At 45.2% G+C, this 14,222-nt stretch overlaps 1 protein-coding gene across 3 annotated transcripts in view; it reads right to left on the bottom strand.

Moving 5' to 3' along the window:
- Positions 1–8,971: 8,971 nt before the first annotated feature.
- LOC102451665 (T-cell surface antigen CD2) overlaps positions 8,972–14,222 on the bottom strand; it is a 31,422-nt gene continuing 26,171 nt past the window's right edge. For 2 of the 3 annotated variants that reach the window (XM_075909224.2, XM_006124233.5), the window contains exon 5: positions 8,972–12,521. In XM_075909224.2, the coding sequence (XP_075765339.2) occupies positions 12,313–12,521 (209 nt within the window). In that variant the 3' untranslated portion in view covers positions 8,972–12,312. The remainder of the gene's footprint in view (positions 12,522–14,222) is intronic. The other variant, XM_075909222.2, reaches the window with a different exon arrangement.

Below are 14,222 nucleotides of genomic sequence, written 5' to 3'. Positions count from 1 at the left end.
GTTCTAGATTTGTACCTATACCTTTTTATGCCTGAATTTCAACAATTACAGAATTAAATTATGCCTGCAAATCATATAGTTTATCCGCTACCTTACTTTCACTTTTTTGTGCATTCACAGAATAGCTTTTGCAAACAAAACAAAAATTGCATTTGTCACTTAATTTGATTGGGCCATTTTCTCAAATTGATCCATAATATGCAAGTCTTAAATGTATTATGTATTTTGAAAAGTTTGTTTGTTTATGGATTTGATTGTGCCAAATAAAGTCATACTTACAGATATCAAATTTTGTATAAGCAATTCTACCACTTAAATTATCTGAATACACTACTTTTCACAACGAAATACGCTGGGTGAAAAGTTTAAGTAATTCCCCCCGTCAGAAAAAAGTCTTTTTTATTATGGCTTAGAGTTAATACAAAGATTTTCTAACAAAATTAAAACTGAGTCACCTATTCAACTGTCATTTTAGTGCAAAGAAAATTTTTAATGTTACAATTCACAAAATTCAAATTAGTTAAGGAAAGAGTAATGGAAACTTTATGAGTTTCTGATTCAAAGGTACTATATGTTTGATGCTGAAATCCTACAAATGTAACTGTTCTTTTACTTCCTTTTTTCAAGCCCATTAATAAAAAATTCCATTACATTAGTTTTAATTTCTTGAACTTTCCTACAAGTGTCATCAATGCAAAATGACTTTGCCCAGACAACAATGAGGCTCACCTGCTAATGGTCTATAAAGTGGGTTTTTTTCCCCACAATAGCTTTTCTAGCCCCTCTCCTAAGAAAATGCTTATCATTCAGAGGTACCTGAATGCTTTCACCTTTGGATGTCATCAGTTTATTTAAAAGAAGACATCTGAGTGAACAGAAACAGAGGAGAAAAAATAAAGATCTTCCAATGTGGTTAGTTATGAAGGAAAAGGGACATTTCCTTTGTTTTTTCCACTAGATGGCACCATGAACATTCTTTTGCATCAGTGAATGAGCAGGAATGTAAAGCCTGCAAGTCCCTAATTAGTCACAGTGACCTCAGAATGATGCCATACCATTATGTAAAAAGATGAAGTTATTGCCAAGAAGGCCTTAGCACAGTTAAGCGAACTCTTCTGTCCAAACTCTTAAGACCCCAGTGCTCACCAGTTAAAAAACTCAGAAGGATGAGAAGGAGAAAAGAGGAACCACAGGTGATGAAGTGACTTAAGACAAGCAACTTAGGACAGACCCACGCTCTCTTGCCTCATCAACTAGGTCACAGCGTGGTATAGCCAAGATTTTATCCAGTATAGCACATGGTATTCCAGCTTTCCTGGTGGGTGAGAACTGAAGTTCAATCCAGAGCTTATGCTAGTGAGCTGGAGGGACACACAAGTCAAGCTGACAGCTTTCTTAAGGCGCTCACTTGAGTTAGTGCAGTTTGTAGTCTAGCCTCCCTTTTAGTTTCTTTTGATGTTTTTCTAAATTAGTTAAAAGTACAGCAAATCTGATTAGTAAATAGCAATACCTCTCAGTTGGCTGCTTCCTAGACAGGACTGTGCTGAGGCCCGGAGTACATTACAGACTGCCAAAACTTTGTTTGTTGATGGTAAATCCAGTGCATCTGTAAAGTCACACATAGACAGGCCTTAGAGGCTGTCTTTCTCCTCAAACCTGCTACCAGCAAAGGAGAATCAGCTAGAACACTTTGCCTGGCAATCCTACAAGCACAGCCTTGCTCTCCCTCTACCCCTGCACTAACAGAGATACTGACCCTCTTGATTAGTAAATCCCTCACAGGGTTCATTTAGTTTAAGCTCTGAACCAAACAGACATGTTAAGACCCACCTTAACACTCAGACACGCTTCTTTTACAGTCTTAGCAGCAGCATAAGCCACGTCGTCTCATAACAGACACCCTCCCATTCCAGATTAGAGCCAGCCCATAAAGCTCCTCAGCAGGCTAACTCATTCCTAGTAATTGGTAAGTTAACAGGGCCCACCTGCCAAACAGGTTTCACCTTGGCTGCTCCTGCACTAAGGGAGACAGCTGTAATGGTGGTTTTTTTTTCCATAGGAGTGGGAGGGGATTGTTGATCCAGAAGGGTTCCTCCTCTGAATCCCAGAAAGCCAGTAGAACCCATCACTAGTATCCAGATGGGAACTAGAGAAAGGGCCTTGTAGTGTTTACAAGGCTGTCAGTTCCAGAGCTCATGTCTTCTGTTCATCTGCCAGGGCCCAAGTTTATTATCTTTCTAGGCTTATTGTAAGCTCTGTCTGCCTCAGAGCTTTCTGCTAACATGGTTTCTAAGGCCCAGATCCTCAAAGGGATTGTATTGACTTGAATGGGTGTTTGGTGATTGAATGCCTTTCACTTAATCAACAATAATAGCAACATCAATAGTGGACTTCATGGAGGCTCTGGCATTTCTCTCTTTTTGGGACCAAAGGTGTGTTTAGGGTCCTTTTTTGGGAGGGACTTTTGGGGAGGAGTTTGTAAGGGGCTGGGAAAAGATGTGAGAGCTCATGTTGTGGGCATCACGTCGGGCAGAAAGACTCTCTCAAAGTGGAAGGCTTTGTGATGATTCCTAAAGATGGTCAGACTGTGGGTCCATCTGATCGTCTCTGGAAGTGTGTTCCATGGCTAGGTCCTGTCGACTGAAAATGCTCTGTCCCCAGCTCTCATTCACTTCTTCCAGAGCTGTGTAATCTGCCTTGCCCCATACTAGTATGGCTGCTAAGTGGTTCATAGATTGAACTATAGGGTTTGATATAGCTGGGAACTGATCCGTTAATTACTTCAAAGATTAGGACCAGAGCCTGAAACTGGCATCAGAAATTTGTCTGGAAGCCAGTGGAGAGACTTAAGCAATGGCCAGATGTGCTCACAGCAGCCTGAACCATGAAGAAAATGAACAACTGCATTCTCTACCAGCTGGCACCTGTGCATTTTGTCAGCTTTTTTTTTCAAGGGGGCGGTTAGTATAAGCAGAGCCTCTTTTGCAGAAATTTTCACTGCCTTCACTTTTTTAGCTGGATTGTTTAATTTTTTCATTGGTGATGCTTTAACATTGATGTAAGTGATCTAGCGCCAACTCTTCTAAATTACGCCGTTGGTTACATACAGCTAGGTCAGAAGTGAAGAACCTTTCTTAGGTTGGGGCTGCTGACCCACAGAAAAATCAGTCGGGGGCCACATACAAGTGAGAAGCAAAAGAAAAAAACCCACTGACATGGCCCCACAATCCCCTCGCACACCAGAGCCTAGCGGGGCCCAGGCTAATAGATGGGGGCTCCAGCATTAGGTTCTCCTCCCTTGAGCTAGAGCATGTGCCTTGGACATTTGGTGCCCTCACTGCCATACTCCCCTAAAGGAGAGTGCAGTGTCTAGAAATGTTGCACTTTTCATTCCTCTCTCTCTTTCCCATGTCCAGCTCCATTTGACCTATGCAACATCTACCAGTAGAGCAGGTATAGGAATCAAATCGAATCAGCCAACTAATGAAATCATACATTGAGAACAAAATAAAGCTACATTTCATCATGCTCATTATGCCCGAGTGCTGGAAAACAAAGGCAGGAAGCCAGTGTATAGGAGGACACGCAGGTGTTGCAGTGCATCACTAGCACCTTGTCATGTGGTTGATTGGGTGGCACATGCCAGTCAGGTGTTCACATGAGCTAGTCTCCATGGGAGAGCCAAAAGCTGTTGTATCACATGTATCACATCTTTTCAAGCAATGCAGAATGTGAACAGACACCTGTTACTTCAAGTTACATGTTTTCTTTTCAGAACAGTATTTCATTCAAAAGCCTCCCCAAATCACCAAAGGGTTTGGGAGCCCCAAATACTTGGGAGCCCGGTGGACTGGCCCTACTGCACAGCCTATTCCAATTCTACTTGTGTTCTAACTACGAAAGTTTGGGAATAAGAAAGCATCATCCATTCCAACAGGGGTCAGAAGCTCAACCTTGGTCCCAGCTGCTAAAGAGTCTTCTCCAGCGTATTCATCCTATCCACTGGCAAGGCCCACCGCTCGCACCAGCCAGTCTCTCTGAACTGGTTAGGCCAAATCCCCAACTTCTGTCACTTGTGGGGACTGTTCAGATGGTCTGTTACCTCGAGAGCTTCTGGAAGCATGTCCCTCAGCCTGTGCCTGCTTTTTGTGAATACAGGTCTATAATCTACAGCCTCTCCTTGAGTTACGAACGAGTTACGGACCAAACACTTGGCCTTAACTCAAAATGTTCGTAACTCGGACCCCATTGAGTTACATTGCAACCACGCTGTTCGTAAGCGCGGGTCGTGTTCGTAACTCGGGGCCGCCTTTACGACCACTCAATGGGACGGTCGTAAATGCAAACGGTCGTAAATCGACCATTCGCAACTCGGGGACCAGCTGTATTTCAGATTAGACTATTTTAAAGCCAGCTAGTCTAGTAGCCTGGCTCTGGCAGTGGTCTATGACTGGTGCATCTGGAGAAAGCATAAAAAATTCCGTACAATGCAGCTAGCAGTTGTACAGTGTTGTACATAGCAGGAGGGGGGAATGCCCTCCTGAACCTTTCATATGAGTATTCGTTCTGTCTAGATAGTTATAAATCAGAGATGGGTATATTACAGATCCATATGCACATTTTTCTGTGTGTTGGGGTGCTACTGAGAATCCAGGCTTCATCCCTTTGTAGAGTTAGAGATTATCTACAAAGTGTGATAACTATGTTCCCAAATTTCAGCTGTATTTTCAAAAGGGTTTAACTCAGGCCCAGTTCTATCACATGATCACAGATATCACATTATGGTCATCACATTATCTGGATCTCTACTTGCTCCCAAAAATAGTATTTGACTCTTTAATCTACTTCAGCCTTGTGGAGAAGACCAGGAAATAAAAGCTAGAACTAGAAATGGGCAGCTCTAAGATGGGGTGCCCATCCCCTTATAAGGCAAAGCCGGTTAAATTAAGATAATTAGCCTGATGGGCTAATGGGCAGAGCCAATGCTTGAAGGACTTATTGAAGACAGAGCCCAGCTGGAGAGTAACAAGAGGGACTAGTATGAAGCCAGGAAGTTGGCAGCAGAAAGGGGCTACAAGGGAGGTAGGCTACAGTCACTCCCTGAGAGTAGAGTTTTGATAAGTTGCCTATAAGGAGGGAGTCCAAGCAGATTAACCCAGAGAGAAGGGATCTGGAACCTGCAGGAAGGAGTTCAGAAAAAGAGCGATGGGGTCTGAGGGAAAGCAACCGGCAGTTACTAGGTATAGGGTCCCTGAACTGAAACCTGGATTACTGGGTGGGCCTAGGAGGGCTCCCGTCAGCTGTTGAGAAAGCAGCACTGGACCTGGCCTTGGACTGAAAGGCAGACTGGAAGTAACAAATGGGCTACTGGTCCAGTGGGACTTGGATACCCAGGAAGGGGGGAAACTCACAGAGACGTAGCCAGAGGGCCAAGACATGAATTCCCAGCCCCTTGTGTTACAGAGGGAGAGAGAGAGAAACTGCATGAGTGATGTGATGTCATGTAGCAAGCAGCAGATGGGGGGTTGGACTGAATTAGGGAGCTAATCCTCAGATGTGGCCCCAAGAAGGTGCCTTCGCAGTCAGTGGGCCCCATGATAAGTTCTGATATGAAAACTGGATACCTCTCCCCTCTGGTGTTTTGTAGGGGGAGAGGCACATGGAAAGCGCAACTTACAAAAACTGCTCTGCTGGGGTTTTTTTATCTCTTCCTGTCATCTTATACAATGCATTTCAGACAAAGGCAAGAAATGGCTGAGGCCTTCCAACTGCAGCACCCAGTGATGCAAAAGCATGAGGGTGGTCACGGGCTTAGTGCAGCTGGTGCATGAGCAGCCAGAAACCCTAAATTTACCGCTTTCCTGCCCCAGTTTCTCACTCCACTGTCTCCTGTTGGCAACTTTTATTTCATATTCAAACCACTGGGGGGCTTATCTTTTACACATCTGACAGGGGAAGTGAAAACAGACCTGTGTTGCTTTGAGACGCTAATAGGCTTTAGCCACACAGAACTCACTCAATGCTAGCAAGGACTCAACATTGCTGATGAAAGAGATCTTAAAAGTGAAAGGCTGAGACAGCGAGAGAGGTGGGCAGGACAGGGAAGGGCAGGTATATACCACAAGTGTTGGTGGAAAAGAAATAATTAAGCAGCAGAAACACAAAGGCTACGTCTAGATTGGCATGATTTTCCGGAAATGCTTTTAACAGAAAAGTTTTCCGTTAAAAGCATTTGCGGAAAAGAGCATCTAGATTGGCATGGACGCTTTTCCGCAAAAGCACTTTTTGTGGAAAAGCATCCATGCCAACGTAGACGCGCTTTTGCGCAAAAAAGCCCCGATTGCCATTTTCGCGATCGGGGCTGTTTTGCGCAAAACAAATCTGAGCTGCCTACACTGGCCCTTTTGCGCAAAAGGACTTTTGCCCGAACAGGAGCAGCATAGTATTTCCGCAAGAAGCACTGATTTCAGACAGTAGGAAGTCAGTGTTCTTGCGGAAATTCAAGCAGGTGCTTTTGCGGAAAAACTTGCCAGTCTAGACGCAGCCAAAGAGCTTCCAAGGCATAGAGCAGATCCGTAGCTGGTGTAACTCATTGCAGTTCTGCTCTACAGTCAGTGGCGCCTTGCTGAAGTTCAACAGCTAGCCCATTACTTTCAATGCGTGTAGAGGTGAAGATGAGGGTTTGCAGTGGGTACTTACCTAGCCTCTTATATCGCAGTATCTGAGCACTCCACAATCTCTAATGTATTTACTTTCAGAACTCCCACGTGAGATAGGGCAGGGTTGTTATCAGTGCATGTTATACAAGGGGAACTGAGGCCTAGACAGACTAATGGACTTGCCCAAGATCCTACAGGAATTCTGTAGCCGAACAGGCACTGAGCCCAAATTTCAAACCCAGACTAGTGCCCTAATCACTGGCCCAGCTCTATACAAAAATATACGACTCTCCCCTCAGCTTCAAAACTACCCTACATGGGGCTGACTTTGACGAGAGCAGATACTGGGACTTCTACTCACAACAACCGGATGGGATGGATTTTCTAAAACATAGATGGGAGCGCCGTTCATGGAACTTGTGCTTTGCAAATAATCCTCGGGTCAGATTTGCTTGTATAGAGCCTTGGGAGGAACTCAGGCTCTGGTTTCAGTACTAGTGTTCATTTAGGTACAGGGAAGGGATGTTTCTGCCTTAGAGAGATAAATAAAACACTGTGGCTTGGTCTTCACGGCAAGTTCTTCTGGCAGAAAATATGCTAATAAGTCACAAACTCATTAGCATATTTTATGCCATTGATTTTTGCACAAGGAATTTTTGCTAAAAAAGGAGCCATGTGGACGTGGGTTTTTTTGCACAAAAAGACTGTTTTGGACAAGATCCTTATGTCTTTCCAGGACAGGCATAAGGATCTTGCATGAAATGGGTTTTTTGCACAAAAAAACCTGTACACACTACTTCTTTTTGCACAAAAGAAACGGCAGAAAATAAGCTAATGAGATCATGACTTATGCTAATGAATTCCCCATTAGCCTATTTTCTGCTGGAAGAACTCTCAGTGAAGATGAAGCCTGGTAGATTGCATTTATTTGAAGGGAAAGGTAAAATGGAAGGTGCCGTTCCCATCTCAGGAAGAGGCTTTAGAGGATTTATCTGATTCCTGTGTTTGGATTTTTGAGTTTTCTTTGAGCCAGACTTATGGTTTCTTTGAGCCAGACATATGGTTTTCTTTGAGCCTTTGCCCTACGAAGGGATTCAATGGCAGATGGTGAGGTTTGATTTCTTGGAGGTTTTTTTTTTTTTTTTTTTTTGCTTCTTAACCTTGTTTTGCTTCACAGCTTCTGTATTTCCCAAAGAGGAGTCCTCAGGCCAGGCCAAGCAGACTTCAGAGGGGCACAGGAATGGCTAAGAGCTATTAGCATCTTCTTGACCCTTTATGACAGAATTCTGGCAAGGCCAACTTCTTTGACATGCTGGAGGAGCTGGAACATCAGCACTCAGAGTCACATTGGGGCACATGGATTCCCAGCTGTCCTCTGGATCATTGGAGGGTGAATTTTCCTGCTTTCAAGGCATTTTCCCTGGAGAATTTGGGGACTTCAATGAGGAAGGGGAGACTGAAAATTTTGATCTGGTCCTGGCTGCTTGACCCAACTACAGGGATCCCATGGGAACACCGAGGGTTAGGTATACATAGTTTGCTGGACTACAGGGATTGGCTGCAAATGTAAAAGGAAAAAAATCCTATCTTAGTTGTTTGTGCTGGCCTATATAGGTGGGCTGTGCACATGGGAAGCCTAGGGAAATAACCGTAGCCCAAAGTAGGAAAACCAGGCTTCCAAACACAATGTCAGTTACATTCCAACCCATGGATGCATTTGATTGCTTGCTGATGTCCAGGCCTCCTTCCTTAGGTAACTGCTAAATAAAGTACAGATTATAAAAGAAATATCACTGAACTTATTGCAATGTTGGTGTGACTACAGCATACGTAGCTGTACTCCTGTTAGCTTTGAACTAACTCATTCAGCTAACAGCCGTGATGCTTATATCTCTTATATCAGCCATAGAGCTATAGGACCAAACCTGCACTTCTTGCTTTAGCCCTTACTTGGGCATAAATCCCATTGGAGTCAACAGGGCTGTGTCTACACTGGGCCACTTATTCCGGAAAATCAGCTGCTTTTCTGGAATAAGCTGCGAGCTGTCTACACTGGCCCTTGAATTTCCGGAAAAGCAACGATGCTCTACTGTACAAAATCAGCTGCTATTCCGGAAAAACTATTCTGCTCCCGCTCGGGCATAAGTCCTATTCCGGAACACTGTTCCGGAAAAGGGCCAGTGTAGACAGCCCAGTAGTCTTTTCGGAAAAAAGCCCCGATCGCGAAAATGGTGATCGGGGCTCTTTCCCGGAAAAGCGCGTCTACATTGCCACAGATGCTTTTCCGGAAAAGCAGCCTGCCAATGTAGACGCTCTTTTTCCGGAAATACTTATAATGAAAACTATTCTGTTTTAAGCATTTCCGGAAATTCATGCCAGTGTAGACACAGCCCCCAGGTGTTTGGCCTCAGTCCAGAGCCCTGCAGGCTGGAGCTCTGGTAAGTGTGATGCTTAGGCACTGTCGCAGAAACCCGTTCAGCTCTTAGAACATCGTCAGTGGATTGCACCGAGGGACTGGGGACAAGCCCTTTATCCTCTCCTCCCATCCCAGTGACTTCACCCTATTCAGCCTTGAACTACAGCCCCTTTGCAGCAGATGTATAACACCCCCCAGGCTTGTACCAGCACAACGATTGGATCTTCCCCATGCTGTAGTGCTCAGCGTTACAAGGCTGTACGGAGTTTCCTTTCAGCAGCGGAGTCCAGCCAACGCTGCTTCTAGGCATGGGGCTAAATGACTTGATGTGCTGCAATTTACAGGAAACCTCGGGTGCACTTGCAGCCTGTGGTTCTGTGCTTCCTGCCAACAGTGAGCTAGTTCACAGGTCTCTGCTTGTGCCGGGGAAAGGCAGCACTCGGAGATCAGGGTGAGAACAGAAAGCCAGCAGACTGCTTACTGTTGATTTAAAAAACTCAACTGCATCACAGCTTGTGAACTTAGCAGAGACACGTACTTTGCCCAGAGGTTTAGCATGTTGGCCCTGCCCTTGGCAGCGCAGGAAAGACCACGGCAATCAGGGCCAGGTCTCCCCGTGGCAGTGCAACACATGCACTGGTGCTAGGACAGTGGGCCACACCCAGCAGCCCCCCCATACCAAGAGACCAGGAATGGCATCAAACTCGGGTCTCCTGTGTGGCAGACCACTGACAGCCACCAGGGTGCTTTAGCTTGCAGACTGAGCGCCCTGCAACCCAGTGAGTGAGTCAGCATGGACTTGAAGCAGGCTCTTCCTCATTGCGGAGCACAGCACTAATATTAGTTCACAGGGGGCACTTCCGTGGCACTCCCTGGTCCCACCTTCCCAGGAAGTAATAGTATGTTACTGGCAGCAGAGAGCCTTCAACAAGCCACCAGAGCCATCTTGAACCTCAGCTTGCAATTAACTTTATTTTGTGGCCATCACCTTGAGAGAGGAGAGGGCAGATTGTGGGACAACCTGCTCATAAGGCAAATGCTGCAGCAAATGTCATTTTGACCCCAAAATTGTCCTAGGCATCAGGATTGGGCACAGAATCCCCTCCCACCAACCTGACTTTGGGGATGTCAGATGGGCACAGAATGAACCCTTCACCCACCTTAGGGCCCAGTTCTCACTGAGCAAGAACTCCCTTGCTGAGATCACAGGATAAGGCCAATCCAGGATGAAGACAACACGGACCTTTTACTTTAATGGACTGGAATGGGCATAGCTAACCATCTTGCACTCCAGGACAGGAGCTGTATGCCCTTCAGGACACAGGCTGGACTCAGTGACTCCTCCTGCTCACAACAGGGAGCTGGGGTTAGACACAGGGTACCCCCACGCCATCCCTGCTGGCAGTGCACAATGAAGGGGTAGCCCAGAGCTATGTGTGAGTGTGTCATTCTGGATGGTGGCCACTGAGGATCACACATCTTTTGTCACTATGGATAACTAAGTGAAAGCCAGATATCCAGAGTCCAGAAGCAGTGTAGGCTAGCATTGTATTGTCTGCCCTCAAGTCTTTATTTATGCAGTACTAGGTATATATTGTATACAAAATAAAGGACAAGCCATTTTTTAAAATAAACCTTAAAACAGTCAAACCATTAGCACACACTGCAGAAAGCTGGATTAGGAGTGAATAACATTTTCCTCTGTACTGACCTGCTTCTGAAGAAAGAGCAAAGTACAACTGGCCTCTTAGCAGGATATGCAGGTCCCCCCCACCCCACACGTCTCTTCCCTGTGCCAGGCAGGTCATCACTAGGCACATTTTTTTTTAGAGAAACAAGGATACACCTTTTAACACCACAGGAGTCTCAGAGGATCATCTACTTTCCATGAGAGGAGTAACAAGCTCCAGCCAATGTGCCACTGAGATCAGCTCTCATGTCTCCATACCTGCCTCATGCTCATTGTGCTGTCACTCACACCAGAGGGGCTGCTTTTACTATCCAGACAATACAGTGAATAAAATAGAAACACTGGGCCTCGGCGAATCAGAGAGGTCATGAGACTTGCCAAAGGGGAGAGGAATAAGCAAGAATGTTTTTCCCATTATATGCACAGACATGGGTGCTGACTGCAGGCCAGCCAATCATGTCCTTCTTTGTCAAAGCTAGAAGTCTCCACAGTTGTGTGTAAATACCCTGGTTATACACCTTTCAGTTGCCACTGGAACTGCAGGTTCCCCTGACCCGCATCAGTCTAAGGATATTTTCTTTCAGAACTCTGATCCAGGTGTATCAGACAGATGAGGTGGCATCAGATGCAAACCAACTCTTTCACCGAAATGGAGCACATGAGGCCTCCTAAGTCCCTCAGTGTGGATGGGGCTCTGGCAGAGGAGCGGAAAATGCCGCTGCAGCATTTCCAGTTTTTTTCTAGAAGCAAACAATAGTGTAGAGAAAACAAGACAGTGAATTCCCTTCCTTTGCAACATGTGACTGGCTCCAGGTGGCACACCAATCTTAGTGGCTGAGCAGACCACCACACCTGGGCCTGTTTGGAGAAGACAAAGTGGCCATGGGATGACAGAGCCCACAAGGTTCAGAGAAAGTCATTATTAATGAAACTACTTGGTTTTGGTTGGTAGCAGGTATTGCAGTATTATGGAATCTCTCACAGCAATGCATACTGGCTCCTGCCACGTGGCAAGCATAATTGCCAGAGGAACTCTGAACCAGGTCACGTCACTGCAGCCAAGACATAGAGTTACCATTTCTTTCCAGCACACCTCTATCTATCAGACCTTCATTACAGTTAACATAACTGTTTTCCTCTCTACGGGATCAAATGCTGGGCTGCAACAACCGGAGGGGTGTTTGGGTAGAAGTGCGGCTAGTAGGGAGAAAGAGCTAGATGTGATAAATGACATCTCAATAGAGTCTTAGGGCCTTCCAAAACAAATTAGACTGGAAAAGAGCAAGGAGAGGTAAAACCAAGCGAAGCAGATTTCAGCACTAAATGCCCCACATTTGCATGGAGTCACTTGGAGCAAGGTAATGACTTTTGATCACCTCAAATCTCCATCGTTGAACCTTTCCATCAGTCCTTCAATATAAACAGTGTGAGCTTTTACAATAAAAGTGGCCAGTCAGGGGGATTGCTGGAGATTTGCAGAGTAATTTTTGTTGTGGGTCCCACCAGAGCTGGTCATGAGACGATTTCTGTTCCTCCAGGACAAATGCTTACTGTCTCTCTTTCATGTGGCTTGGAGATTTTGGCTGAGTGCGTGGCCGAGGCTGGGGAAGCTTTGCCTGATGTGGAGGATGAGGCTGTGGAGCGGGTCTCTGCTGCTGGCGTGGCTGCCTCTGGGGAGCATGAGCTGGAACTTGAGGAAGGTCCCGATATTTTAATTCATCACTCATTTTTTGATTTTGCATCGATCTCTCCTCTTCTGCAAAACACCAAGCAATTAGTTAATGACTCAGCATGTGCAAACAAACAGAAAATAATCTGTGCGGGTTGCAGAAGGAGTTTGCAGAGCAGTCTACACCTGTCTTAGTTTAACAAGTTGCTGAGCTCTTTCCAGGGCCCTGTTCCTCTAACAGGTACCAAAGGTTTACACTGCAGCAGGGTTTAGCATTAGCAGAAGTATCACACTGAAGCCTTTTAGTTATCCAGAGATTTTGAAAATAAAACCAGAAGGGCAACAGAAAAATTAAAAGATTCAAAAAGGAACGTGGTGTTGTTATTTCTGGTGAGTGACGGCCACCGAGGGAAAGAGGCTTTGACACTGGCAAGCATCGAATGCTTGAGTAGTTTGTAATGTAAGTAGTATGGTGTTGGGCCCCCTTCTTATTTCAATGAAATAATAAAAACTAGATTTGCCCTCTACTCCGTGACTACCTTGATGGCCCCGTCCGTAGGTGTCACAGTGCTTCTAGGGTATTTCAGTCAGTTCCATCCCCTCCTATTCTCAATGAGCCCACTCTGCTGGAAAGCTACCGCAGCTTACCAGCAAGCAGGATGTGTTTCAAAGATACTGATCTCATCCCTTATCTTTGGAGGGACATCAGGGGGCTCCATAAATGAAGTTTGTCCAGCCGCTGTCCATGCTGCCATTGTTCTGCAGGTAGACAGAAGACCCCGCACACAAGGGCCATCAATCTAATACCTTTTCCCCAGACTAAATGTTCTTCCCATGGATGAAAATAGACGAATGGTCTTTGGCCATTTTATTGCCATTTCTGAAAGACCAGTGGCCATATGTGATTTAACGTAGGGACTGAGTGACCCAGTGGCTCAGATACTGAACTGATCCTAAAGTCATATGGAACCATTCCAAAGAACCTAATGTTAACTAACACAAAGTTAAATGCACCTCAACACTCAATGAGGACAGGGACAAGTCAGATTAAATATTGTGTCAGTGGATCATGGGTAAATTTTTGGTTCCTGTAAGGTTATCCATGACAAAATATTGGCAAAATATTAAACACAGCAGTCCCTGTCTAATTGCTGGGGTACATAGTTATTTAAACATGGTCACTAAAACAAATTGTTTGCCAGAATCCAGGAGTCGACAATAGGGGAGGGATCACTAGATGATTACCTGTTCTTTTCATTGCCTCCCAAGCACCTGGCATTAGCCACTGTCACAAGACAGGATACTGGGCTAGATGGACCTTTGGGCTGACCCAGTATGGCTGTTCTTACATTCATGGCTCCTCAAGGTCATATTCTAACATGTCTTAGTTTTCTAGTGAAGACATGCCTAATAGGTCTGGAGTTTGGGTTTGGTTCAGATGAGCACCCAAAAGTGCAGTTGCTGAACTGTCCATACCTCTCAGGTCTGCAAAGTCAGACTAGAAATATTCCAAGGAATGGTTATGAGGAAATGTGTGGTCCTTCCGGTTGCTGGTCAAGCCAATTGCACCCTAAAAACATCTCATCATGAGGATGGAGAACCTAGCTAAACCCTGTTCACCCTAATGATATGACTTACCTGTCATGAGGATTTCATTGTTATTTATAGCCAATACTTCTGTTGTATTCTTTAATTTGATTTCTCTCATTGCAAATCTTTTCTTCTTTTTCTGTGACCATTAGCACAAACTCATAACCTAACTTTTCAAATTGGCTAGTGATTTCGCAT

This window comes from Pelodiscus sinensis, chromosome 1 (assembly GCF_052426305.1).
Source record: "Pelodiscus sinensis isolate ZL-2025 chromosome 1, ASM5242630v1, whole genome shotgun sequence".
Lineage (NCBI taxonomy): Eukaryota > Metazoa > Chordata > Testudines > Trionychidae > Pelodiscus > Pelodiscus sinensis.
The sequence above is the reverse complement of the archived record's forward strand: the minus strand, read 5'-3'. Positions and strand labels throughout refer to the sequence as shown.